This window comes from Mustela lutreola, chromosome 15, assembly GCF_030435805.1.
Source record: "Mustela lutreola isolate mMusLut2 chromosome 15, mMusLut2.pri, whole genome shotgun sequence".
NCBI lineage: Eukaryota > Metazoa > Chordata > Mammalia > Carnivora > Mustelidae > Mustela > Mustela lutreola.
The window spans coordinates 42,317,183-42,343,148 of NC_081304.1; the positions used below are offsets into that span (position 1 = coordinate 42,317,183).

A 25,966-nucleotide genomic window follows, 5' to 3' on the forward strand; every position below is an offset into this window, starting at 1 on the left:
GGTTCAGCAGGAAGCCTGCTCAAGGAACCTGCTTCTCTCTTTCCCTCTGCCCATCCTCCCCCCCGCAACTCGCGTTCTCTCTCACTCGCTCTGCGTTCTCTCTCAAATGGAATAAATAATCTTAAAAAAAAAAAAAAAGAAGAAGAGAAAAAAGAAAAATAAATAAATAAATAAATACTCTGAGAACACAGTGAGAAGTGATTGAAGAGGACAGTGAGAACTCAGATGAAGGACCTCCTGACTCAGAGCATTTTTTTTTTTTTTTGAAAAGGAAACAAAGTATGCTGTTTTTCTCTCTCCTTTTTTTTTTTCTTTCTTATTTTAAGTAAGCTCTAGGCATAACATGGATCGTGGAGTTTGAACTCATGACCCTGAGATCAACAGTCACAGGCTCTACCAAGTAAGCCGGCCAGGTGCCCCTATGCTGTTTGTTTGTTTTAATCAGGTTTTAAAATATAAAAAGACACTACTCATAAATTTATGCTTATATCACTAATAATGTTAGATAGATATTAGCACATCTTTTTCTTTTTAAGATTTTATTTATTTATTTGCCAGAGGGAGAGAGTGAGAGCAAGCAAGCACAAGCACGGGGAGCAACAGGCAGAGGGAGAAGCAGGCTTCCCACCAACTAAGGTGGCCAGAAGTGGTACTCGATCCCAGGACCCTGGGAATCACGACCTGAGCTGAAGGCAGACGCTGAACCAACTGAGCCACCCAGGCATTCCTACATAGCACATCTTCTGAGTAAGAGACAAACCCACACTGCCCTGGGCCTCTGGTCAACCCAAAGAGCATCCAAAACTCAATCACTTTTTACTGTGTTCCCCTCGGTGAAGTATTTTTTTAAAGAGAAGGCGAGAAGGGAGTGAAAGAAATAAAACAATTATCCAGTGGTAGAAATTTAGGAATAAACACCAAGTAGGGGGACACAGAGATGAGGAACCAAAGAAAAGCGCTCTCAAAGCCAACCACTGCGAGTGGGACAGCTAGAATCCAGCAGGAAGCTTGAGTCCCAGGATAGCCATCCAGTCCTGCCCGTTCCACATCCCTCATCCCCAACAAAGGACTCCAGTCCCCAAACTGCTAAAAACAGAGATTTTAATGCATAAGGCACAGTGTGAGGCTGGGATCATTAAGCATCCTCCTACTCCAAAGGATCCATCAGGCTAAGCAAAAGCAGCAGGGATTACCTCCCCACTGCTGGGCACCCTGGAGAGCCCCCGGAAGAGGAGGACATCTAGTCTTTGGCATGGTGCCCAGGGCAGGGAGCAACTAGCATGGTCCCTGTTACCCCTCCACGGGTACTGCCATCAAGAGGCAGCTCTTTGGTCTGGAAAAACAATCAGTGCAAATGTCCAGGGTTGAGCTCTAGGAGAGTCAGGGTGGCACAGTGCCCCAGGGCTGGGCAGGTGCTGGACAGTCCCCTTACCGCTCATGGGCAACACGTTGGTTTCTTCTTGCTGGCAGTTAGGTAGAGGTTGCTGTCATCACTGTGGATGCCTTCAAGAAGGGTGGGAAATATATGAAGCGGGGATCAGAGGTCCCCCACGCTCTCTGACACCTCCCAGCCAGGCAGGCAGGCACTCACGGACAACATCCCCAATGCGCCGGGCCCCTGATTTCTCTAGCTCAGCCAGCACGTTGGCCTCAAAGGTCAGCGCTGCCACACGGAAGAAGAATTCCCGGACATTTTCACCTGACACATGGAGCAGATGGGCATTCAAAGGACATTCCAGGGCTTGGGTCCCTGGGTACGGCTCAAGGGACAGGAGGGAGAGGCCAGGTAGACAGGAGCACCACAGCAGAAGACCCAAAGCCTCTGACTCACCAGTGAGAGATGAGACCGCCCAGTACTCAGCCTTCATCTCTTGGGCCACCTTGAGTGCGTCTTTCTCCATCAGCACATACTGAGCGGGAGTCTAAGTGAAGGTCGGAGTCAGATGGCAAGGGGGTCCCCTCCCCGAGTTGGTAGCCGCCCCTTCCCCAGGACACACTCACACTCAAGTCCTTCTTGGAACCCACAAGGAAGAGCAGCACACTGGACGGGTCGTTCTCCTTGAGGGCATCGGCTAGCCACTGTCTGCCACAGAGGATAGACAACCAAGGACGGGTGAGCTGGAAAGGCTCCTCCTGCTGACACTCACAGGCTCACCACCTTCTCTCTGGTCCTCGATGCATTCTTCTCCTTCCCTACTAATGCCCCTGACCACCCCTCTTTTCTGTGCCCTCTCTTCCCGAGGCCCCCAGTATAGTTCCGCATCCCCACATACTTGGTATGTTCCAAGGAGGCCACATCATTCAGGTTGAAGACAATGATGATGGCTGGAAAAGTGGCAAAAACAGCGGACATTACTAGCTCATTACCCCAACCACTCAGCCCTAGCTTAGACACCAGGACCCCCCACCTGCCCCACTTCTCCGAGGCCCTTACCTTGAGCTCCTCGGTAATAGGTTGATGCAATGCACTTGAACCTCTCCTGTCCAGCAGTATCCCAGCTGGGAGGAAGGAGGGGGGTACAACACAGGTATATGGGAAGGGGGCGTGAGATGGGGTTCAGGGGCTGAGGGAAAGAATGGCTGGAATGTATAGAGGTAGCACTCACAGCTGCAGACTGAAGGGGATGCCCAACACCTCAAATCGTTCCATCTCAAAGTCCACTCCAATGGTGGCCTTGTAATTCTTATCAAAAGTGTCTTTGCAGAACCTGAGGGAGCATGGGACACTCTGGCCCTGAGCCCAGCCCACGTGGCTAGGTCTGGCCGAACCCTGCCCAGCCCAGCCCAATCCAGCTCAACGAGAGCACCTTCTTACCTGTTGATGAGACAAGTCTTCCCCACTGACAGGTCCCCCACCACAATGACTTTGGAGATCTTAAATCTGCAGGGCACAAAACCCCTTTTGTGTCCTCCTCCAGCAGGAGGAGTGAGCACTAACTCTTCCAACCTAGAGTGTCTCAATGTTCCCTACTAAGTGCATAAAGGTAGCTGCACCAAGGCTGAGGTTACCATGGGCAGGAGGCCTCCCAGGCGGCTTGCCTGGACACATACGCTTGCAGAAGAGTGTTTTGTGCTTCAGCATCAGAAAGCCATGAATGTGAATTCCAGTTCTTCCATTGACCAGCTGTGTGACTTGGGACAAGTTACTCAGCTTCCCTGAGCCTCAGTTTCAACACTTGTTAGGTGGAGATTTAGTATATATTCTATAGGGTTGTTGTGAAGGTTATAATGAGATTAATGTCCTATATTCTGAGATAAATGTCCTATATATCCTCCCCTTCATTCCCCCACATACATCTTAACATCTCTGAAATCAGGATACATCTTTTTTCTTAAGTGCCCCCCTTTTTAAAGATTTTATTGGGGTGTCTGGGTGCCTCAGTCGTTAAGCCTCTGCCTTTGGCCCAGGTCATGATACCAGGGCCCTGGGATCCAGCACCGCATCAGGCTCCCTGCTTGGGGTGAGCCTGCTTTTCTCTCTCCTTCTGCCTGCAGCTCCCCCGCTGTGCTCTGTCTATATATATCAAATAAACAAATAAAGATTTTACTTACTTATTTGACACAGAGAAAGAGAGAGAGAGCAGGGGCTCGATGTGGGGCTCAATCCCAGGACCCCGGGATCATAACCTGAACCAAAAGCTGTCACTTAACCCACTGTACCATCCAGGCACCCCATGAAATCAGATTATGTTAGGTAAAACAAATAGGTAAAATAAAAAACGGATGGTGTTTTTCATTTAATAAAAGATAATTATAGTAACCAACACACTGCCTGGCACACAGTAAATGCTCAATTACTGACCCGCCCACAAATCTTTTATTTATTTATTTTTTAAAAAAGATTTTATTTATTTATTTGAGAGAGAGAGACAGTGAGAGAGAGCATGAGCGAGGAGAAGGTCAGAGGGAGAAGCAGACTCCCCATGGAGCTGGGAGCCCGATGTGGGATTTGATCCTGGGACTCCCGGATCACGACCTGAGCCAAAGGCAGTCGTCCAACCAACTGAGCCACCCAGGCATCCCCGGCCCACAAATTTTATCAGGATTACCTTCTTTTACCCATAATGGGACACATCCCTTCAGGCACAGCCCTCTGTCCTGGGGCTCAAATGTATAGTATGTGGGAAGCTGACCTGGGAACCACCCTCTCCTGTTGGACACCTTCTTTGTGTGAAGAAGTGAAGAGCCACCTCTCTACCCACCCCATTTCATAGGATTCATCACATCCTTGCTGGGAAGAAAAGGGAGAACACATTGGTATAAAAAAGGGGGAATTACCATACAGCTGGTAGAGGCTGAAATGGAGCCCCCCCCCCCCTGGGAGGAGGGGGGGGTGCTTGTGTATCCTAGCTTTGACTGAGACTTCCTTTCTTTGTTAAGGATGTCTAACTCACCCCACCGTGCCTGTCCTCTGCTCCTGGCAGGCGCAGATGACGCGGGGGTGGAAGTCTTTGCGCACGTGCAAAGCGGCCTCCTTCCTCAGGCACTGAGAGAGTTAGAAGAGAACGGGACTCACCCACTCCTGGCCCATGTCCCGCAGCCAAGCTGCCCTGGGCGGGGGTAGGGGACCACCCAGAAGCAGCAGACTTCGCTGGGCCGCAGGGCTGGGCCCAGGCCTCTAACTGAACTGGTGCCGCCTCCTCCCCGCCCACACCCCATCGCAGCCAGAAGCCCGACGTGGCCCTGGCGCCTACCTGGGGCAGCTCCGCCAGGACGCGGTCCCTCCGCACCGGAGCCAGAATGTTCATCTCGCCTGCGACTTTGCGGGGAGCCCCGAGAAGGCGCGGGGACCTGATCCGCCCCAGCGACCCGGGCCCGTGGAGACCCGACAATTACCCGCGACCGGGGTGTCCCGACTATAACTCTGGGCCACGGGGAGCCTACGGGAGCCCGCGGCCTCGGGGACGCTACGACCACGGCGGGCCACGGGGATGAGACGATCATCCGGGGCCGGGGCGAACCCACAATCACCCGGGCCCTGGGCGTCCCGACTACGACTCGGGGGCGGGGTGACTCCTCCGCCGCCAAATGGGGGCGGGAAGTCCCGTCGGGGGGGGGCCGGGCCCGCGTAGACCCCACAATAACTCGGGGCCGGATGGTTCCTACAATGACTCGGGGCCGCGGTGACCCGACGACACCTCGGGGTTGAGGCTGTCCTACCATAACAGCTGCCAGGGGGCGCGAAGCAGCCCCGCCGCACGGGGTCAGTGTGGGCAGCGATGGCGCTGCAAGGCCTGCGGACTGCTGGAGGAGGGGGCCAGGGGCCCAGTCCGCCGCAGGGACCAGCGTCCCACTCCGCTCTCCCTCCGCTAGGGCTGTAACATGATCCCCGGAAATTCCTGGAGAAGGGCCGCCCCCTGCCCCTCTCCCGGCAGCTCCCGGCCTTGCAGCCTGTCCCAGCCTCCCCCTCCTCTCCTCTCCTCTCCTCTCCTCTCCACCGCGCTGCCCCAGCCCCTGGTACCCTGCCAGACCGCTCAAGGGCATCAGGACCGCCTCCAACCAGGCTGGAACCCGCCCAGATCGAAGTCCCCCAGGTCGCTCTCCGCTGCGCCTCTGGGCCGGGCTCCGGCTCCAAGGGGACCCTTACCCGGTCAAATTGGTGATGGAGAATCGGTGATTGCTACGCAGTATCTGGCTGGGCCAACAACGGCTGGGAGGGGAAAGGAGGAGAGAAGGGGCCCAAGGAGAGGCGGCGCTTCCCTCAACTCCAGGCCCAGGACGTGACTCATAAGAGTCTGCCCCCGCTCGCCTTTCTGCCCGGGATAGGGGTGGGGTGGGGGGAAGCAGACAGGGATTCCAGGGTCGGAATGGGATGCACACCGAAGAAAGAGACGTCCAAATTCTGGGGTGTTTTCCTTCGTGTAGACTGAGGGGTGTGAGGCCAAAGACCAACCTGCCTCCCTCGTCTAAAGAAGGGTTAAGTGGACCTGAAACTTCGCCCTTTGGGTAGGTCGCCGCATTGGTACCCGTGTTCTGTCTGATCCCATTGGAATCAAGGACAATTTTTCCATTTCGCAGTTCTGCAGGGTAGAGGAGGAGTGTAGTATACAATGATTCTCACCGTCAAAGGGGAGATCTGGTTCTAAAGAGGGAAGGAGGAAAACAGGGCAGGGTGGAGGTGGGACAGAAACAGACCCGCAGAGAAGCAAACCTAAGCTTTATTAAAACTTGTTCTGTGTCGGGAACTGAATCTGAGGATGCAGATATGACTGGAGCAGGGAAAGGAAGACTAATTAAAGGGAGTAGACTGAATGAAATTCGCAAGAACTAGGGAGCCCTAGAGAAATCTGTACCCCGGGTGTTTGGAATATTGGTAGTTTCAAGTGCGGTAAAACACACGAAATCTGTCACAGGTAAAGAAGAGTAGAATTTGTTAGAGGGACTTGGGCCAGACAGATTCTTAAAGTTCTTTTTTGTTTGTTTTGAGAGAGAGAGAGAGCGCGCGCGCGCAAGCGGGGCGAGAGGCCGAAGGAGAGGGAAAAGCAGGCTTCCCGCTGAGGAGGGAGCCGGATGCTGGGCTCTCTCCAAGGACCCCGAGATTATGATCTGACCGGAAAACAGCCGCTTAACTGACTGAGCCACCTAGGCGCCCCTGGCCCACACAATTTCTGCTCCGACATTCTAGAACTTTGCTTCACCCTCCCCGAGTCAACCTAATTATACACCGTCCTGTTTTCAGTGTTACTATCTCCTGGACCTACAGTACTCTTTCCTCAAGATGGGAAAGCGCTCAGGACCAGACAATGGCTACACCATCCATATCCAACAGCCTCAACAAATAAACACGTGTCTACAAAATAACTACAACCCCCAAGAAGCTTTACACTCTTTTGAGGGAAGAGGTGGCGCATGCTTAATCACTCTCCCGAGGAAATTAAACTTAACTACCATTCCCAGAGGGCGCCGCGCTACAGATTACCCAATCAGCTTTAAGTAAAAAGCATCGCGAGTCTTCGGTGAGACTCTGCTCTATAAGCCCCTGGAAACGAGCGTTGGAAATCCCTTTTACGAAGATGGCGCCGAAAGCTAAGAAGGAAGGTTTGTGCTGGAGCTGGGGGGTGACTGCGGGTAGCTGGCGTGAGAGCCCCTCAGAGTGAACGGACCGGGAGGACAATGGCTGAGCTAAGCCTTGCGGTGTCTGCTCCGGAGCCGCTTCTGGGATTCTGGCACGCTGCGGTGCGCGTGGGCCCAGCCGCATGGGCTGAGCTTCTGTGAGGAGGTTGGGGAGGCAAGCCCGGCCGGCACCACCTCTCGGGGCTGCCGGACTGTTGGCTTTGGGGAACAACACGCATCCACAGGACGGAGCCCATGTCTCCAGACCTGTAAAGAATTAAGTCCTCAACTTAGTTTCCTTTTTTTTTCTTCCGCGTTAGAGCTATATAGGTAGGTAAAACCACTAGCACCTATCTTGTCAGATATCAACCTTTCGATCATTGCTAGTTCCCTTTTTTCTTCGTCGTATTTCTGGAATTACTCTTAAGTTCGCCCCAGTATCGTGCATATGATGGAAAAATTTTAACCTGAGACTTGTGATGTCTTCAAAGGAACCACTGATGCACGTGTGGCCTGGAGCACCCGCTAGGGGTTTTGAGTACGGAAGTGACTCCTGTGCCCTCGTTTTCCTTCTTTCTCTCAGCCCCTGCCCCTCCCAAAGCCGAAGCCAAAGCAAAGGCTTTGAAAGCCAAGAAAGCGGTGCTGAAAGGCGTCCACAGTCACAAAAAAAAGAAGATCCGCACATCACCTACGTTCCGACGACCCAAGACTCTGCGTCTCCGAAGGCAACCCAAATACCCTCGAAAGAGCGCCCCCAGGAGAAACAAGTCAGTACTGCCCTTTCCCTTGGAAAGATGTTGGGTAGCTGTTTGTAATTTGGAAATTTACCAAACCTACAGCACAGCTTCGGGAATACTTGTTAGTAGGTAGTGTGTGTCTCTAAGGGGAGTGTGAAGAGATTGTTAATGCCTGATTTAAGAACAAGAAGAGACGTTTTTACAGTATTGACGGGAACAGTTTAAAGCAGCTCAATGATTATTAAGGTTAATGGTTGCTTTATATATGGTCAGCGTTTTAAATTCTGCTTTCTTTGAGTATACAGTGGGACTTTGATTTTTTATTTTTTTGAGTTACAGGTTTAGTTGTTCATTGCACCTATTCCTGTAGGGAATAACCCTTGAGGGTGACAGTGTGGGGTGATTCTAGGTTGATAAGGACACTGTTAAAAAATCTGTATTGGAAAGAGAAGACCTGCAACAGGTCTTCTCATTTACTCTTAAGTCTTTACACTCAAGAGACGGGGAAATGGGCAGAAAGGTTTAAGGTCTTGAGTGTATTGGTGCCACACTACTAATGATAAAACTGAGCTTAGGGGGCCACAGATTGGAACAGTAGTAATAACTGTCACCTCCCAGTGCTGCTTTTTTTTTCTTTCTTTTCTTTTTTTTTTTTTTAATTGTTTTGTTTATTTGACAGAGAGAGATCACAAGTGGGCAGAAAGACAGGCAGAAAGAGAGGGGGGAGGCAGGCTCCCGGCCGAGGAGAGAGCCCGAGGCGGGGCTCGATCCCAGGACCCCGAGATCACGACCCAAGCCGAAGGCAGAGGCCCAACCCACGGAGCCACCTAGGTGCCCCTTCTTTTCTTTTTTTTTAAAGATTTTATTCATTCATTTGACGGAGATCACAAGTAGGCAGACAGGCAGGCAGAGGGGGGCGGAGCAGACTCCTCACTGAACAGAGAGCCTGACACAGGGCTTAATAGATCCCAGGACCCTGAGACCACGACCTGAGCCAGAGGCAGAGGTTTAATCCACTGAGCCACCCAGGTGCCTCTTGCTTGGGAGGGGGTGTCTAGATGGCTCAGTGGGTTAAAGCCTCTGCATTCAGCTCAGGTCATGATCCCAGGGTCCTGGGATCGAGCCCCACGTCGGGCTCTCTGCTCAGTGGGGAGCCGGTTTCCTCCTCTCTCTCTCTCTCTGCCTACTTGTGATCTCTGTCAAATAAATACATTTTTTAAAAAAATGTTGAAGTCAAAGAATGAAGGGGGTTTGGAACTCAGAGATGATTCTTAAATAAACTGAAGGATGAAAGTCCTTCAAGTGGGGGCGCCCTTTGCCCAGTTGGTTCAACTCAGGTCATGATCTCCAGAGACCTAGGATCAAGCCCCACATCAGTCTCCCTGCTTCTCCCTCTGCCCCTCACCTTGCACTTTGTGTGTGTTCTAACAAAAAAAAATTTTTAAAGTCTTTCAAGGGGAAGAAAGTGCAAAAGTTTCTGCCCCCAGGTCCCTAAGTTTCAGGGTGCAGATGATGACACTGTTTAGCGACCAAAGTCTGACAGAAATGATTGCTACTTCATGGTCTGATGCACCTGGGCTCTTCTGGGGTTGGGCTCTAAAAGAGGGCCTATCCTTCCCTTTGACCCAGGCCAGCTGACACCATTTTGCTTCTTCCCAAGGCTTGACCACTATGCCATCATCAAGTTCCCCCTGACTACTGAGTCAGCCATGAAGAAAATAGAAGACAACAACACACTTGTGTTCATTGTGGATGTCAAGGCCAACAAGCACCAGATCAAACAGGCTGTGAAGAAGCTCTATGACATTGATGTAGCCAAGGTCAACACCTTAATCAGGTGAGTAGGATCTCAGGAGCCAGGAAACGTGCATGGAGTCAGAAGTAGGTTTCACAGCTTACAAGCCTTAAGAAATGAGCATCTTCTGCTGTAATTCTAGTCTTTTGTATCTAATATGGGCTTTTGAGGACACGTTAGCTCTCCTGCCTCTAGGACTTAATGTATAGTGTTGGTGTTTTCTTGATCCCTACACTTCTAGACAGAGGCAGGCCCTAGAGTAAGATGCAATTTATGTCAGATAACCTGGACTTAGTCCTAAGATATTCTGTGATATTCCCCCAGAAAGGGGAAGTGGGTTCATTTGTGGTTTGGTGGCATTCCTAGCCTGTGCAAATGATGGAAAAGTCACCATTTGGGAAAGAATGACATGAACAAAGGAACCACTGATATGCTAGAAAGACTAGGGGGGAAACGGAAGGCTTAGGGGCAGTGATGGTGGGAGGAATTAAGACTTCCTTTATCCTAGGCCTGATGGAGAGAAGAAGGCATACGTTCGGCTGGCCCCTGACTATGATGCATTGGATGTTGCCAACAAAGTAAGCTACCTTACCTGTGCTATCAACTCACCCACCCATCACCTGGGTCCAAGTGAGATGTCTGTTAGTGACCAAAACCTGACTTTGGCTGCTTAACTCACTGTACTCCAATCCTGAATGGGCCCTACCCTCACCTCATTTTGGTTTTTAACTGTGACATTCTAGCTTAATCTTCACATTTCAACTCCCAGTAACAAAGCTTCCCTTTTGTTTTTCAGATTGGGATCATCTAAACTGAGTCCAGCTGGCTAAATCTAAATACAGTTTTTTCATGATACATGTTTGTCTGTTGATTTGTTGGCTGGGCTTTGGGGAGGCCATACTGGGGTTACACACATTTAATTAACAGGGCAAGACTTTGGTCTACTTACCCTGTTGGAACACTCTGCCTTAGTACCTCACCACACTTGTTAATCCTAGCAGTGGGAGCTCAGGTATTTGTGACCCAGGTTGGGTTTTGGACAATGAAAATGTGTTGTCTTAACCCCGTGATGATGGCAAACAAGAATCTCTCCTTTTATCTGGAAGGGGCTTTGTAGGAAACCAATATAAGAATTCTCACTAGCATCCATTTCAGGGCAGTGTGGACTGGCTGGCTTCTACAGCACCTGTCCCCCGCACCCAACTACCATGTCCAACCGGTCTGTCTGCTTCCCTCACCCCTTGCCCAAGAAAGGACAAGGACTTCAGAGGAGTGCTTTCATTAGCATTTTCAATAATAGGTGCAGAGCCTGTCCTCAGAGGATGCCCCAGACTTGGGGCTAATTCTCTTGTATGGTGAGGCTGTTCTTGGCGGTGTTTGCTCTTCTTTCCACAAGTTGCAGTCCTCTCACTCTGTCAAAAACTTGTCTTTGTGTTGCTGGCTGGGGACATGTCCAGGGCAGAAGTCTGAGCGGAGGAGGCGGGAAAAGTAGATGAGGATCATGATGTCCAGCATGAGCAGGTTACCCAGCAGAAAGGTGCCCAGAGTCCTCTGGCCCAAATAACGCAGGAAGAAGTGGGTGAGGTAGGCCTGAGGGGCCAGGCGGAAGAGAAAGTACATGACCAAGTTGACATACTTGTTGACCCGGTACAGGAGGAGGTGCTGGGCATTGTTGATCTTCATCATCATGCGGATGGTGAGGAATATGTTGCTGACTTCCACCAGCAATGTTAGGACACCCCCACCAACAAAACTGTTCCAGAAGATGCCTGCAAAGAAGGCACCCAGGGCCTAGAATGCAAGGGAGATAATGTGTTAGGGGACCCAAATACCATGGCTTTCCTGAAAGTTGGTGGGCATATCAAGGCTACCGGATTAATGGTTGGGAAATCCATTCTTACTTCATCCTGGGTTATAGTCTGTGGTAGATTCAACATGATTAAATCTTGATCCCTGCCCACAGATTCTGGCTCTGAGTAGGGTTTCTAATTTGTTAAAGGTGGTAATAGGTAAGACCATGGATTACTGGCCTCAAAAGTGAATTCACAAAGGGCACGGATACTGCCAGCCTTCAGTGTTCTGACATTGGTTGGAGATGAGGTTAAGAAACATGGTCTTTACCTACCAGGTTCAGAAAAGGCTGAGACCAGGTTGTTAGCACCAGGCCTACACCCCAACCCTTGCCTCTCATTTACCATAACGTGATGAACGAGGTATTCCCAAGAAGCTCGTGTTTGACGACTAATCACGATGTCCACCGTGTCGTGGATGAAATACCCTAGCGGGTCGTATGGAAAAAAGTCATGAAAGGAACTGAACAAAAAGCTCCCTGTCCCCACACCTACTTAGTATTTTCTGGGCAAGACCTACCTGCAGAGAAGCAAGCGAGCAGATAGCCAGAAAGCGACCATGCCGTCTCAATCTCCACCAGCATCTCGGGGGTCTGCCATAGACTGGGAGGGAAGAAGGCAGGCTCTCAACATCTCCGCATCCCCAAGAACCCTCTACTCCCCCATTACCCCTCCCAGTCCCCGAGGGATCCGGGCTCGCGCTATTGGCTTTGTGGGAAGTGGAGAGGCTTGGCTGAAACCCAGGTGTCTCCCGGTTCCCAGATGAGCTTTCCCCCTCCCCTGGGACCTCTGCCGCTCCTAGTTGGAGAGCTTTCTGAAGAGGGAATCAGGTGAGACTGCATGGCCTGAGCCTGCCAGAGGGTGATGCGGAGAGTAACGTGGGATCCCCCAACCACCCACCCTCACTCCCCCAGTCCTTCACTCACCACAGCACTGCCCAGACCCCGGACACAATGGAGTGGGCGAAGGAGACCAGCAGGTTGTGCCAGCGCCAGGTGCGCAGGGGGTCCGCGCGCACGTGCTCCGGCAGGGGCAGGCGGCTGAGCGCGCGCCGGAGGGCCCGGAAGGTCAGCGTGGCGCCCAGGAGCAGCGGCAGGGCGGGGTGCAGCAGTAGGGGCATGCTGGCCCTCCCTGCAGTCAGTCTGTCTGCCCCCTACGCTGCCTCGTCCGACTGCTCCGCGAACCGGGCTCCTCTCCGGCCAGTGCACGCCAGCCGCCAGCCTCGCACAGTTTTCGCGGAGCCCTCTAGGCCCCTAGCTCCTCCAGTCCCCTCCCCGCCGGCCTCTGCCCCCGCCCCCAGCCACCCCCGCCCCGCCCCGGCCGCCTGCCCCCGCCCCTCCGGCGCCGCCGCGGCACCGAGGGCCAGAACCCCATTTCCCGGGGGCCTCTGGGCCCCGCCTCGCTTCCGCGGACTTCGGGCGAAAAAGGGGCTGTCCTGGGGGGCGGCGACGCCGCGGCACCCCTCGCTGGCGCCTCCCGACGGCCGACAGAGTCCCGCCTCGGTTGCTTGGCCTCATTAACCTGCGTCCCCACTTTTCCCGGGGCTACCGGCTCCCCCGCCTCGGCGGGTACTGAGAGAACTCTCTCTCCGCCCTCAACTCCTTTCTGGGCAGAGCGGGGCGGGGCCCGTCACACACCCGCGTCCTTTAAGCCCTGGTCCTGGGGAGGGGTCCGAGCCGAGCCTCGATAATGGTCTCCGCCTATATTGTTATTTTCACCGGATCTTTAGCTTCTTTGGGCCAGAGACGGACATGTTTATCAGCATCTGTGGCGCCCCGCATCGACTCGGTGTCTAGGAGGGGTCGACTAATCCATCACCCTTCTTCCCAGCCCGCTCTTGGGTTCCTGAGGTCCAGCGGCTGTCACAGTCCTCCCTTAGACAATCCCGGCTCTTCTCCTGGCTCCGTGGAGGCTGGCACGAGGAAGACCGGGCTGCTGGGGTGACCCTTATTCTTCAGGACAGTGGGCTGGAGCAGTTGCAGCTCGTGGTCACGAGGTGTCAGCCTATCCCTACCTTGGCGCGGGATCCCCTTCCCGCCTCCAGGCAAGCGAGGTGCAAACAGCGGAAAGGCTGAAAACGAGTGCTGGGGGAGGGGGTGGTAAGTAGGAAGGGACGGGGGTTGGGAAGAGATTCTGCGAGCGGGAGGGAAAGCTAGAAGCCTTAGGCGCCGGAGACCCAGGGACCAAGAGGTTTGGGTGTTTGCTCTGCCTCCCTTGCTGGCTCCAATGTTACATATTAACGCCTGTGGGGCTCCTGGGTCAACCACAGCCCGACTGGTTTCTAGGTGAGGGCACGAGTGTCCAGGGTTGTGCGGCTTTTCCCCTCTGCACTTCCCTTTGCTCCCAGGACAGCTTTGTTCATCAGCCAACAGCAGCCTGAGCCAGCCACACCGAGGGCCCCTCGTAGGGCCCCTCTCGTGGTCTTTCCAGGTGGACAGGTTTGAGTCTCTTTTGAGGGGTGGGGCGGGACAGAACATAAACACTCCTTTCCTCACATTCCTCACTCACTCAGAAACAGGGACGCTGACTCTTAGCTAATCACCATCCTCTTGCTCCTTAGCTTTTATGGAGCTCGAACAGAGCAGGAGGCACAGGGAGACAACAGGAATTATACTCACTTCCGGCCAAGACCTTAGACAATCACACTAACCAGCCCCTTACGTTTAGGCAGAAGCCTTGATCCCACACCGGTCAAACAGCTCTCCCTCCTCTCTCTGATGCTTTCACATAGTGGTCTACATCCCTCCCATCTTCCCCACAAGGCGATTCTCCTTACAGTTGAGCCTCGAAGGCGGATTACCGGCGGCAAAGTTGCGGGGGAGGGAGGGGTGTGATGAGAGTGCTGACGCGGGCGATGCTCACTTGTTGGGACAGCCTGGAGTCTCCTTCTCCCTAGGTGAATCAGTGTGCAAGGCTCGGGGTTTCCCCGGTCCCTCCCTAGGCAAACACGAAACTAACCCTGATCCCTGCCCCACAAACCGAGAATGCTGACGCTCTTCGTAGTTTTGGTAGTTTATCATTTGCGTGCCAATGAGAATCCGCTCTCTCCTGAAATAGTGTCACTAGTGAGCAAAGAGGTGGGCTGAGATGGGCGCCCGGGTGACTCGGTTAAGCGTCTGCTTTCCACTCAGGACACGATCTCAGGGTCCTGTGATGGAGCCCCGCGTGGGGCTCCCCGCTCAGCGGGGAATGTGCTTTTCCCTCTACCTCTGCCTTCCTCTGCCCGCTCCTGCTCTCCCTGTCTCAAATAAATACAATCTTAAAGAAAAAGAAGTGGGTTAGGGAGATTGGTCCTCGCTTTCCATCCTCACTGGTTGTGAAGAGCAGCCCTCGGGTCTAAAGCTTTGTGAGGGCCAGATGCGAACACGTGTGTAGGGAATGGCTGGTACCGTCCTAGCTGCCAAGCGCGCCAAGAAATGCCATAAAACCCCATTTCTGGGATTCTGAAAAAGTAACTGTGGGAGTGAGCTGCAAGGACGTGCAAACGGCACTAGACAAATGCAAAGCCGAAACTCACACCGATTTCCCTTGCTCCGCCCCGCAATTATCTTACAGTGTCGGGGGTGCGGCCACAGGGTGGGCGGGTCCGCGCACGCGCCGCGTCTGGGTGGGGATGGGTTCCGGAAATGTGACTCTGAGAAACGAGATGGAGAAGTACGAGCGGATCCGAGTGGTGGGGAGAGGTGCCTTCGGGTGAGCCAGGGATCTGGGGAAGGAATTGGTCGGGGAGAGGGAAAATGAGCTCCAACTCTACAGCGAATTCGCTGCCCGGTTAGCCCCGCCCCGAGGCGTGAGAGCCCGCTTGGAAAGCCCCGCCCAGGCTTCCGGTCCCGGTCCTAGTTGGGAGACTCCGCCTCTAACGAGGTCACGCCCCCCCACCCCCCTTCGAGCCCCGGCGGGCAAGCCTCTGCGCCGCCGCAGAGTTCCGTTCTCTGATACCTGACTCAGCCATTCAACAAATATTGAGCGCTAGCTATACCCATCAGGCTCTCGGCGCCGAGTGTACAGTAAAGTCCAAAATAGGCGTGTTTTTTTTTCCCTCTCGGGGCTTGTAGACTGTAGTAAAATAATACAATAAACAAGATCCTAAAGCAATTGTTAACAAGCTGCGAACGTGGCATACACCACGACTACTTATTTGGGGTGGTGAAGGAAAATTTCTCTTTGAGAGGTGAATTGTAAAGCCAAGACTTGAGGGATGAAAACCAGTAATCCGAAGGTGAAGGCTAGAGCTTTTCAGGCAGAGGAAGCAGCATATCCTCACGCGGGAAGGACTTCAGAGTATTCAAGGAACTGAGAAAAAGACTGGTGAAGTTGGAATGTAGTGGGCAAAGTAAAGGATGGTATATATATATAGAGAGAGAGAGAGAGAGAATGGTATAAAATGTGATTGTCACAGAGGACAGCTGATGGCCTAATAGGCAGAGGTAAAGAGGTTGGGTTTATTCGAAGTGTAAAAGGGAAGGGGTTTAAGCAGAATGAATGGTCTTGATATGATTTGCATTTTTATTTTTTTTTATTTGTTTTAAAGATTTTATTTATTTGAGAGAGAGTGTGTGTGTGTGTGAGATAGAGAGAGAGAAGGAGGGGGCAGGGGGAGAGGGAGAAGCAGACTCCTTGCTGAGCAGGGAGCCGGATATGGCCTCATTCCAGGGTCCTGGGATCATGACCTGAGCAGAAGGCAGCTGCTTAACCCACTGCGCCACCCAGGTGCCCCTGATTTGCATTTTTAAAATGTCATTCTGGCTGCAAGTCAGAAATGGATGAGTTCATATTATTTTAGAAGTGGAAACAGGGGCGCCTGGGTGGCTCAGTGGGTTAAGCCGCTGCCTTCGGCTCAGGTCATGATCTCAGGGTCCTGGGATCGAGTCCCGCATCGGGCTCTCTGCTCAGCAGGGAGCCTGCTTCCTTCTCTCTCTCTCTGCCTGCCTCTCAATGTACTTGTAATTTCTCTCTGTCAGATAAATAAATAAAATCTTTAAAAAAAAATAAAAAAAAAAAAAAAAAAAAAAAGAAGTGGAAACAGGAAAGATTTTGGCGTGATTTTTAGGTGTCTTTTTTTTTTTTTTAAAGATTTTATTTATTTATTTGTCAGAGAGAGGGAGAGAGAGAGCGAGCACAGGCAGACAGAGTGGCAGGCAGAGTCAGAGGGACAAGCAGGCTCCCCTCGGAGCAAGGAGCCCGATGTGGGACTCGATCCCAGGACGCCGGGATCAGGACCTGAGCCAAAGGCAGCTGCTTAACCAACTGAGCCACCCAGGTGTCCCCAGGTGTCTTTTTTTTAAATTCCTTTTTTTTTTTTTTAAGATTTTATTTATTTGACAGAGAGAGAGAGAGAGATCACAAGTAGGCAGAGAGGCAGGCAGAAAAAGAGGGAAGCAGGCTCCCTGCTGAGCAGAGAGCCTGATACAGAGCTGGATCCCAGGACCCTGAGATCATGACCTGAGCCCAAGGTAGAGGCTTCACCCTTTGAGCCACCCAGGCACCCCCTTTTTTTTAAAGATTTTTATTTATGGGGCGCCTGGGTGGGTCAGTGGGTTAAGTCTCTGCCTTCAGCTCAGGTCATGATCTCAGGGTCTTAGGAGCCAGCCCTGCATCTCTCTCTCTGCTCAGTGGGGAGCCTGCTTCCCCATCTTTACCTCTGCCTACCTCTCTCTTGTGATCTCTGTCTGTCAAATAAATAAATAAAATCTTTAAAAAGAAAAAAGATTTTATTTGACAGAGATACTTCAAGAGAGGTAACACAAGCCGGGGGAGTGGGAGAGGGAGAAGCTTCCCACGGAGCAGGGAGACTGAGGCAGGACAGGATCCCAAGACTCTGGGATCACGACTGAGCAGAGTATTAACTACTGAACCACCCAGACACCCCCAGGTGTCTGACTTGAATGGTTTTATCAGTTACTGAGATGGAAGAGGCTGAGGAAGAAAAGGTTTGGGGGCAGAAATCAAAAGTTTTATTTTGAATTTGTTAAAATTTAAGATGCAGGATGCATGGGTGGCTCAGTCTGTTAAGTGTCTGCCTTCACCTCAGGTTATGATCCCAGGGTCCTGGGCTCAAGTGCTGCATCAGGTGCCTTGCTCACTGGGGGGAGCCTGCTTCTCCCTCTGCCTGCCACTCCCCCTCCTTGTACTGGTCACTCCTGAATGCTCTGTCTCTCTGACAAATAAAATCTTTTAGGGGCACCTGGGTGGCTCAGTGGGTTAAGCCGCTGCCTTCAGCTCAGGTCATGATCTCGGGGTCCCGGGATCGAGTTCCGCATCAGGCTCTCTGCTCAGCAGGGAGCCTGCTTCCTCCTCTCTCTCTCTCTCTGCCTGCCTCTCTGCCTATTTGTGATCTCTCTCTGTCAAATAAATAAATAAAATCTTTTAAAAAAATTAAATAAAATCTTTAAAAAAATTAGAATGTTTGCAAGTCACTCTGGTAGAAATGCAAAGCAGGTAGTTGGATTTGTTAGTCTGGGGCTCAGAGGAGAGGTTTGAGATGGAAATATAAATTTGATACTCAGATGATCCTCTTATAGTCCATTCATTCAGCAGATACTTATTGACCCCCTACTGTGTGCTAAATGCTGGGTTGTGCTCTGGGGATATAGTTGTGAAGGAGACTAGGAACACTGCTTTTATGGCCACTGTCCAGAGTTGGAAGAAAATAATAGTATGAACAGCTTCCACTCATGCTCTCAACAACCCAGGGAAATTGATTCTGGTTTCCAGATGAATATGTCATATAATCCCAAACCAGGTAAGTAATACAAGGAGGAGCCAGGATTTGAACCCAGGCAGTTAACTCTGAAATCTGTGCGCACTAAGGACGATCAAGACTAACTTCACTGTGCCTGTGCTGAAACCAAGCCTCAGGTTAAATGACTTGCCCCAGGTCTCACACACAGTGTTTGTGGCCAGTTATCCCTATTCTTGAACTTGTCCTATGCATTTTAGATGACCTCTTAGTCTCCATGCCTGTTTCCCCTCTCCTAAGGAGCATCCAGTGACCAGGTCTGCCCTGCCTGATGTGTGGCTGGAAGCTCAGCTGGGATCCACCCCTGTGCTCTGTGTCCCCAGGATTGTGCACCTGTGCCTGCGCAAGGCTGACCAGAAGCTGGTGATCATTAAGCAGATCCCAGTGGAGCAAATGACCAAAGAAGAGCGGCAGGCAGCCCAAAATGAGTGCCAGGTCCTCAAGCTGCTCAACCACCCCAATGTCATCGAGTACTATGAGAACTTCCTGGAGGACAAGGCACTCATGATTGCCATGGAGTATGCACCAGGTGGGCCAGCCTCCTCACATTGGCCTGGCTCCAAGGGCCCCTCTCTTCTGGGACAAGCAGACCCAGATCAGCCAGCTTCCATCCTCAGACTGGGTTTGATGGCAGTTCACAGGTATAGGGTTGTGACACCAGGTGTGCAAGGCTGGTAGACCCTTGCCCTGTCTGCACTGTTGGTTTCTTTTTTTTCCGCTGTTGATTTCTTTTTTTTTTTTAAATATTTTATTTATTTATTTGACAGATAATTATTTATTTGACAGAGAGAGATCACAGTACACAGAGAGGCAGGCAGAGAGAGAGAGAGGGAGCAGGCTCCCTGCTGAGCAGAGAGCCTGATGCGGGACTCGATCCCAGGACCCTGAGATCATGACCTGAGCTGAAGGCAGCGGCTTAACCCACTGAGCCACCCAGGCGCCCCCCGCTGTTGATTTCTTAACAGGAGAGTGCCAGGCACGGGAAAAGACTAGACCTTAGCTAGTTCCTTCCTGCTTCAGGTGGCACGCTGGCCGAGTTTATCCAGAAGCGCTGTAATTCCCTGCTGGAGGAAGAGACCATCCTACACTTCTTTGTGCAGATCCTGCTCGCACTGCACCACGTGCACACCCATCTCATCCTGCACCGGGACCTCAAGACTCAAAACATCCTTCTGGACAAACACCGCATGGTTGTCAAGATTGGGGACTTCGGCATCTCCAAGATCCTTAGTAGCAAGAGCAAGGCCTACACGGTGCCTGGGCACAGAGGGGACTTCATGGGTGCTGGAGGGGTTTTGAGGGCCAAGGCTCACTCTGCGTCCCAACCCCCTCCCTTCCCAAGACCTTGGCCCCCTGCCCCCCCGCCCCGGGCTGGTTGGTCCTGCAGGAGGAAGCAGTCTCCATTGGGCCTTGGACAGAGCCTTCTCTCCCCTAAGCTGTAATAAGATCTGCTTCCCTCTTGCAGGTGGTGGGCACCCCGTGCTACATCTCCCCTGAACTGTGTGAGGGCAAGCCTTACAACCAGAAGAGTGACATCTGGGCCCTGGGCTGTGTCCTCTATGAACTGGCCAGCCTCAAGAGGGCCTTTGAAGCTGCGGTGAGTTATACCCCCAGAGAGACAAGTGAGAAATATCTATGTCTATCTCCCTGCCCTAGAAGTCCTTGGCTCCAGCCACTTCTGTGTTCCTTCCCTTGTGGTGGAGTTGTTTCCCTCGTCAGACTGGGAAATTACCCCATGGCTGGGCTGTGGCTTCCCTCAGGCTTGGGTCCCCCGTTAAACTGAGGACTCCTGAGAGCAGGGCTCTCCCACCAGATTAGAGACTGCCCCCAACCCCCGCTGCTTCCACCAAGGGCAAGACCTGACCTGAGTTCTCCCAACCAACCACCTAGGGTTTCTGAGGACATAGCTGCAGCTCCCCTATCAGGAGTTCCTATCCCTGGGAGTCCCCTCGTCAGACTGCAGGTTCGTGGTGCAAGGCTTTGACCCTCCGGTTAGACCTGGAGGCAGGAGGTGCTGCCACCCAAGAGCCTGGGACAGGCTCTGGCCAACCTTACCCTTGGTGCTTCCACAGAACCTGCCAGCACTGGTCCTGAAGATCATGAGTGGCACCTTTGCACCAATCTCTGACCGGTACAGCCCTGAGCTGCGCCAGCTTGTCCTCAGTCTGCTCAGCCTGGAGCCCTCACAGCGTCCACCGCTCAGCCACATTATGTCGCAGCCCCTCTGCATCCGCGCCCTCCTCAACCTTCACACTGATCTGGGCAGTGTCCGCATGAGGAGGCCTGTGTGGGGAGTGGGGGGGTGCTGTAGCTCTGGGAAGCGGGTGTGTGTGTGTGTGTGTGTGTGTGTGAAAGAGAGAGAGAGACACCCAGTGAGAGCAGCACAATAAGCCTGGGCAAATCCTCTGTTCCTGCGTGTGTGGTGTGTTGGGGGGTGGGGGGATGGGGGGTGGGAGGGCAGGTGCCAGGAACGGTCCGTGTCCTGAAGCCCCCATTTGACCCACAGGGCAGAGAAGTCCCTGGTCCCTGGGCCACCCATGGCCCCGGGCTGCAGCCCAGGAAGCAGGACCACCGGCTCCCGCTGCAGGGGTAAGTCAGAGCCGACCTCCGGTGCCTCCCCGATGCCAAGCCATTCCCACCAGTTTAATAGACCTGACACGGTGTCCCGCAGGCATACCCCGGGGACCCCCCCGGCCGGCCATTCCGCCACCACTGTCGTCCGTGTACGCGTGGGGTGGCGGGCTGAGCACCCCGCTGCGGCTGCCGATGCTCAACACAGAAGTGGTCCAGGTGGCGGCCGGACGCACGCAGAAGGCGGGCGTCACGCGCTCTGGACGCCTTATCTTGTGGGAGGTGAGCAGGCTGTTGGGTGGGGGGAGCCTGGGGTCCAGTGAAGGGGGGGGTAAGTCCTGAGGGGCCACTCAGGCCCCACCCATGCCCTCCACAGGCCCCGCCCCTAGGCGCGGGAGGGGGCGCCCTCCTGCCTGGGGCCGTGGAGCAGCAGCAGCCCCAGTTCGTCTCCCGTTTCCTGGAGGGCCAGTCGGGCGTGACTATCAAGCATGTGGCCTGTGGGGACCTCTTCACAGCCTGCCTGACCGGTGAGTCCAGCAGGGGACTATCCTGGGGCATTCCACAGAGTCTGAGAAGGCCCCCCCAGAGCAGCTCCCCTCACTGGTTGTCATTTGCGCACTCATTAATGCTCTACTTGTTATCTTGCATCAGGTGCTTTATTATTATTATTATTATTATTTAGATTTTATTTACTTATTTGACAGAGATCACAAGTAGGCGGAGAGGCAGGCAGAGAAAGAGAGGAGGAAGCAAGCTCCCCGCTGAGTAGAGAGCCTGATGTGGGGCTCGATCCCAGGACCCTGGGATCATGACCTATGCCGAAGGCAGAGGCTTTAACCCACTGAGCCACCCAGGTGCCCGGCTTTATTATTTTTTTAAGGTGTATTTAATATTTTGAGAGAGAGAGGTGCTTTACTTACACAGTCTCCTTTACCCTTCACAACAGGCCTGGCGAGGTAGTTACTGTAGATTATCTTCATTTGAGGGAGGCTGAGTGACAGACTTGGAAAGCTCAGATCTACAGCTCAGAGGCTGTCTCTTGTCCAAACTCAACCAAAGAGATACCCTGCCTGTCCTTTTCTACCTTCTGCCCCATTCTTCCAGCCTTTGCTTCCAACTTCTTTCTCTTCCAACCCATGGACTGGCCTCTCCGGAAAAACAGCCCAACCTCTCTCCCTTCTTTTTCCTCACCACCCCTCTTTGCAGACCGAGGTATCATCATGACCTTTGGCAGTGGCAGCAATGGGTGCCTAGGCCATGGCAGCCTCAATGACCTCAGCCAGGTGGGTGCTGCAGGTACTTGGGGGAGGAGGAAGTGGGGTGGTGGCAAGGAGTGCACATCTGACAGCTGACACCCGAGTTGGGGGCCGGGAATCCCCAGCAGCCACCGGTCCCTCTAGCTCCTGGGTTGCACCTGTTCTGAGCAACACCAGGGGAAGTACAGAAAGACCAGGCTTCCCCAGTGGTGGCAGTGCATGCGTGTGTGTAGTGTGTGTGTGTGTGTTAAAGACACAGCTGTCTGGTGAGAATTTGCAGCCTCCAACTTCTTCATCATCCCTCCATGGGATGCTGAGGCCAGGCAGCAGTCCAGGCCCCTTGCCTACTATCTCTTTCTTCCTCTCTCTCTCTCTCTAGCCCACCATTGTGGAGGCCCTGCTGGGCTATGAGATGGTGCAGGTGGCCTGTGGAGCGTCCCACGTGCTGGCCCTGTCCACTGAGCGAGAACTCTTTGCCTGGGGCCGCGGAGACGGTGGTAAGCTTTCCTCCCTGTTCAAGCTTCTAGGTTCTATCTCACAGCACCCTGACTGGGACTTGAAGAGGACTTCATACCCACCTCCCAACCCTGGCCTCTTCTCCCTCTTTTCTCTTAAGCTGATTCCATTCATTTCTTCATTCACCAAAACTTTACTGCCCATCTAGTACAAGCCCCTCCTGTGCTGGGTGCAGAGACAAGATGAGGAGGAATACCTTCCTTCAGGGGCTTATGATGTAGTGAGAGATCTCTTTCATCCGGCGGCCCTCTCTGGGTCAGATGTCATGCTGGGCATTGGAAACTAGAGAGGACTTAAAAACATGGAGTTTCTGTCCTCCTGGCCTAGTGGGGGGAGGGATGACATCTCCCTACAATAAAGAACAGACAACATCAGGGCTCCCCCCAAGGTCCAGAGATGTGGGAACTCAAGGAATGGCATGGGACATCCCTGGAGGAGACAGAGTTGGCATCTGAACAGGGCATTAAGGGGGAGTAGGATTTTGACCACAGAGCTTAGCTATTTCTGGCAGAGGGCACAGCCTTAACTCACGCCATTACCGCCTCTCCATGGCTGGTCCGCATCCTGGCATCACCAACCCTAAAATCCAAACTAGCCCCATCCTTGTTTCTCCTTGTAGGCCGGCTGGGACTGGGTACCAGGGAGTCCCACAGCTGCCCCCAGCAGGTGTCCATGCCCCCAGGACAGGAAGCCCAGCGGGTGATATGTGGCATTGACTCTTCCATGATCCTCACTGTCCCAGGCCGAGCCCTGGCCTGTGGGAGTAACAGGTAAATGGGTCCAGTGGGATGACTAGACTGCCCTCCCCCTCCCTGGCTGCTAATGCTCTGTCCGTCATTGCCTACCTTCCCCCCAGGGTCCAAGCTGAGGGTGGGGCTGAGCACACTGCTGGGTTCAACCCAGGGTGGGAACTGTCCTCTGGGAACCAGCCCTGGCACACATTGGTGGGGTCAGGAGGGTCTGTGCAAACCACCAGTCGGACTTGGCTTCTGGTTTTACCTTCAGGTTCAACAAGCTGGGCCTGGACCCCCTCTCCCTGGGGGAGGAGACTGCCCCCCACCAGCAGGTGGAGGAGGCCCTGAGCTTCACACCACTAGGCTCTGCACCCCTCGACCAGGAGCCCCTGCTCAGTGTGGACCTGGGCACTGCTCACTCAGCTGCCGTGACTGGTGAGTAGGACCCAGGCCCAGGAGGCCACGGGTGGACTCCCCCGTCTCAGGATCTCAGCTGAGACAGCCCCTATCCCCTCCTCTTTCCTCCCCTACAGCCTCTGGTGACTGCTACACTTTTGGCAGCAATCAGCACGGGCAGTTGGGTACCCATGCCCGCCGGGTCAGCAGGGCACCTTGTCAAGTCCAAGGCCTGCAGAACATCAAGATAGCAATGGTGGCCTGTGGGGATGCCTTCACTGTAGCCATTGGGACAGGTGATTGATCCGTGGGCACTGTGGGGCCAGATAGGGGTGCTGGCAGGCCCATGGGCAGTGGGGATGGGGGTGGTATCCCACTCAGGGCTGCTGAACCTCCTCTTGGGGCTAGATGGATGGAGGGTAGCTGCTTACTAAGCCGTGTCCTCCTCTTCCCGTCCTTGGGATTCTCTTTGGCAGAAGGTGAAGTGTACTCTTGGGGGAAAGGGGCCCGAGGTCGACTAGGAAGACGGGATGAGGATGCTGGACTCCCTCGGCCAGTGCAGCTGCAGGAGACACATCCCTACACAGTGACGTCTGTGTCCTGTTGCCATGGAAACACTCTCCTGGCTGTCCGTCGTGAGTTGTTACCTTTTCCCGCCTCACCTCCACAAAGTTTAATCCAGTGGTGGGGGCCCTGCCCACCCTCCCATCCCCCAGTGGTCACAGCCCAAAGCACTAAGAGCATGTTAAGCCTCCAGATAAATGAAAGCAGAAGCTGTTGGGTAAGACAGCTGCCTGCCTGGTGAAGGCAAGGGAGTCTACTTCTTGGGCCTCACTTGAAGGACTGTTCCCAGTGCTTCCCAGGGCCCAAAGGCATTCTTTCTGCTACCCCCAGTCCAGTTTAGTTTGAAACTCTGTTTCTGGCCGGTCAAGGTCCAGAGTCCAGGGCACAGTGTGTGTGGGAGTGGGAGCGAAGGTGGGTATCCCTTGCTGGAGGCACTGCCCTCTGGGTGTCTGCAGGGGTTTCTCATTTGTACCTCCAGCGGTTACAGATGAGCCCATCCCACCGTGAGGCATCTAGATACACTGCTGGACCACCCCAATATTGCTGCTCATCGGAACATGCTTGAAAACTCCAGACACTTGCAGAGGACTGTCCCCACCAGCACTGGAGTGTCCTCAGTGCCGGAGAAGAACCAGCGGAACAGCCACTCTCCTTTGGCCCTGGATCCGGAAACCCCAACCACCCCATTCCCCCAACATCTTTTTTCTCTTCCTACCCCTTTTAAGTTGGTATCCTCAGGGTCCAGCCTGGCTAGGGTCGGAAACCAGACCCAACCTTCCCAAGCAGGGTGGTCTCCAGTGTCTTGGCAGGAAAAAGCTGGAGGCAGCTGTGGCTCCACCCAGACCCTGCCCTTTACCCCCAGCACAATTAGAGAATAAGTCGCTGGTGCCCCCTGGGAGAGCAGCTCAGAGCTTTGGAGCAGGGCAAGCCCGGTCCTGCCTGGACTGGCCATTCTGGCTGCCTGGCTTCTGCATTGCTCAGAGATCTGGAGGCACAGAACTTCTGAGTGGACTGGGAGTGTATCTGCAAGGGCACCAAAGTATCCACTGCAGAATGGGGTCCCTGCCGAAGGTTGCCCCTCCACCCACGCCATTCCCCCAAAGCAGGTTGGGAGAAAGAGTAACTGGCTGGGCCAGACCAGTTTTCCAGATGACTGGGAAATAGCGCCAATAAAAACATCAACTGCCTGCCCCGAATGTGATCTCTTCGGGGATGGGGGTGGAGACCCGACACCCCAGGGCTGGGCAAGGCCGAGGTCCAGGGAGGAATGTGGGCGCAGCCTGAGGCTGGGGCCGAGGTTCCTCTGGCCCAGCGCCCAGCTAGGCTTCCCTGCGCCAGCCGAGCTCCCCAGATCTGGTTGCCAGGCTTCGGCTGCCTAGCACCTGCAAGCTGGAGTCCCGGGCCCCGGGGCGACACGTGGCCCCCCGAGACCGAGGTGTTGACGCCGGAGAAGCGAACCTTTGTGGTGCGGCCCAGCGTGACCGCCGGGGCCCTGCGCCCCATCCAGCGTCAAGAGACCCCCCAGCCCCGGGGAGAAGCGGAGCAGCCACGACCGCTCTTCCGAAAGGGAGAGAGGTGGAGCCCGCGCTCGGCGGAGGGCGCCAGGCGGGCTGCCCGCCGATCCCGAAGTGGCTAGCCCGCGAGGTGGGTGGGAGCCGGGTGCGGAGGGCGCTAGGACCCCGCGGGCGCGGCTCCACCCCCTCTTCCGGCGGGCGGGCTCGCGGGCTCGGGGGCTGGGCGCAGGCCGCGGCCGCC

General features: G+C 53.9%; 4 protein-coding genes and 3 non-coding genes across 13 annotated transcripts; 5 read left to right on the top strand and 2 right to left on the bottom strand.

Moving 5' to 3' along the window:
* Nucleotides 1-1,084: 1,084 nt before the first annotated feature.
* Nucleotides 1,085-5,696, bottom strand: RAB34 (RAB34, member RAS oncogene family). 3 transcript variants are annotated; one of them, XM_059149417.1, is made up of 12 exons: nucleotides 5,588-5,696; nucleotides 4,695-4,907; nucleotides 4,395-4,486; nucleotides 2,816-2,881; nucleotides 2,607-2,708; nucleotides 2,435-2,499; nucleotides 2,274-2,325; nucleotides 2,002-2,083; nucleotides 1,832-1,922; nucleotides 1,592-1,699; nucleotides 1,433-1,503; nucleotides 1,085-1,333 (listed from the first exon to the last, which is right to left on the bottom strand). In XM_059149417.1, exons 2-11 carry the CDS (start codon nucleotides 4,746-4,748, stop codon nucleotides 1,436-1,438), a joined length of 780 nt encoding a protein of 259 aa, XP_059005400.1. In that variant the 5' UTR covers nucleotides 4,749-4,907; nucleotides 5,588-5,696; the 3' UTR covers nucleotides 1,085-1,333; nucleotides 1,433-1,435. The 3 variants fall into 3 exon arrangements, with proteins under 3 accessions (XP_059005400.1, XP_059005399.1, XP_059005402.1); XM_059149416.1 differs by having other exon boundaries at nucleotides 1,085-1,503; XM_059149419.1 differs by lacking the exon at nucleotides 2,816-2,881 and having other exon boundaries at nucleotides 1,085-1,503.
* A 1,194-nt stretch (nucleotides 5,697-6,890) lies between these two features.
* Nucleotides 6,891-10,440, top strand: RPL23A (ribosomal protein L23a). Of its 2 annotated transcripts, XM_059149423.1 has the most exons (5): nucleotides 6,891-7,038; nucleotides 7,637-7,820; nucleotides 9,451-9,627; nucleotides 10,094-10,163; nucleotides 10,382-10,440. In XM_059149423.1, exons 1-5 carry the CDS (start codon nucleotides 7,014-7,016, stop codon nucleotides 10,394-10,396), a joined length of 471 nt encoding a protein of 156 aa, XP_059005406.1. In that variant the 5' UTR covers nucleotides 6,891-7,013; the 3' UTR covers nucleotides 10,397-10,440. The 2 variants fall into 2 exon arrangements, with proteins under 2 accessions (XP_059005406.1, XP_059005405.1); XM_059149422.1 differs by having other exon boundaries at nucleotides 10,094-10,440.
* On the top strand, nucleotides 7,496-7,559 carry LOC131817211 (small nucleolar RNA SNORD42). Its single transcript, XR_009348396.1, has one exon. It is a non-coding gene; the product is annotated as a small nucleolar RNA SNORD42 (small nucleolar RNA).
* On the top strand, nucleotides 9,293-9,364 carry LOC131817216 (small nucleolar RNA Z17). Its single transcript, XR_009348400.1, has one exon. It is a non-coding gene; the product is annotated as a small nucleolar RNA Z17 (small nucleolar RNA).
* LOC131817213 (small nucleolar RNA SNORD42) lies at nucleotides 9,955-10,019 on the top strand. The gene has a single exon (XR_009348398.1). It is a non-coding gene; the product is annotated as a small nucleolar RNA SNORD42 (small nucleolar RNA).
* A 408-nt stretch (nucleotides 10,441-10,848) lies between the features above and the next one.
* Nucleotides 10,849-13,095, bottom strand: TLCD1 (TLC domain containing 1). Of its 2 annotated transcripts, XM_059149421.1 has the most exons (5): nucleotides 12,362-13,095; nucleotides 11,956-12,038; nucleotides 11,781-11,863; nucleotides 11,222-11,376; nucleotides 10,849-11,051 (listed from the first exon to the last, which is right to left on the bottom strand). In XM_059149421.1, exons 1-5 carry the CDS (start codon nucleotides 12,553-12,555, stop codon nucleotides 10,925-10,927), a joined length of 642 nt encoding a protein of 213 aa, XP_059005404.1. In that variant the 5' UTR covers nucleotides 12,556-13,095; the 3' UTR covers nucleotides 10,849-10,924. The 2 variants fall into 2 exon arrangements, with proteins under 2 accessions (XP_059005404.1, XP_059005403.1); XM_059149420.1 differs by having other exon boundaries at nucleotides 10,849-11,376.
* Nucleotides 13,096-13,406: 311 nt separating this feature from the next.
* On the top strand, nucleotides 13,407-25,398 carry NEK8 (NIMA related kinase 8). Of its 3 annotated transcripts, none has more exons than XM_059149407.1 (15): nucleotides 13,407-13,534; nucleotides 18,498-18,703; nucleotides 19,195-19,427; nucleotides 19,640-19,771; nucleotides 20,247-20,455; nucleotides 20,681-20,763; nucleotides 20,846-21,027; nucleotides 21,122-21,272; nucleotides 21,952-22,028; nucleotides 22,381-22,498; nucleotides 23,137-23,287; nucleotides 23,523-23,686; nucleotides 23,785-23,943; nucleotides 24,124-24,282; nucleotides 24,690-25,398. In XM_059149407.1, exons 2-15 carry the CDS (start codon nucleotides 18,568-18,570, stop codon nucleotides 24,716-24,718), a joined length of 1,983 nt encoding a protein of 660 aa, XP_059005390.1. In that variant the 5' UTR covers nucleotides 13,407-13,534; nucleotides 18,498-18,567; the 3' UTR covers nucleotides 24,719-25,398. The 3 variants fall into 3 exon arrangements, with proteins under 3 accessions (XP_059005390.1, XP_059005389.1, XP_059005392.1); XM_059149406.1 differs by lacking the exon at nucleotides 13,407-13,534 and adding an exon at nucleotides 15,051-15,128; XM_059149409.1 differs by lacking the exon at nucleotides 13,407-13,534 and having other exon boundaries at nucleotides 18,560-18,703; nucleotides 19,275-19,427.
* Nucleotides 25,399-25,966: the final 568 nt, after the last annotated feature.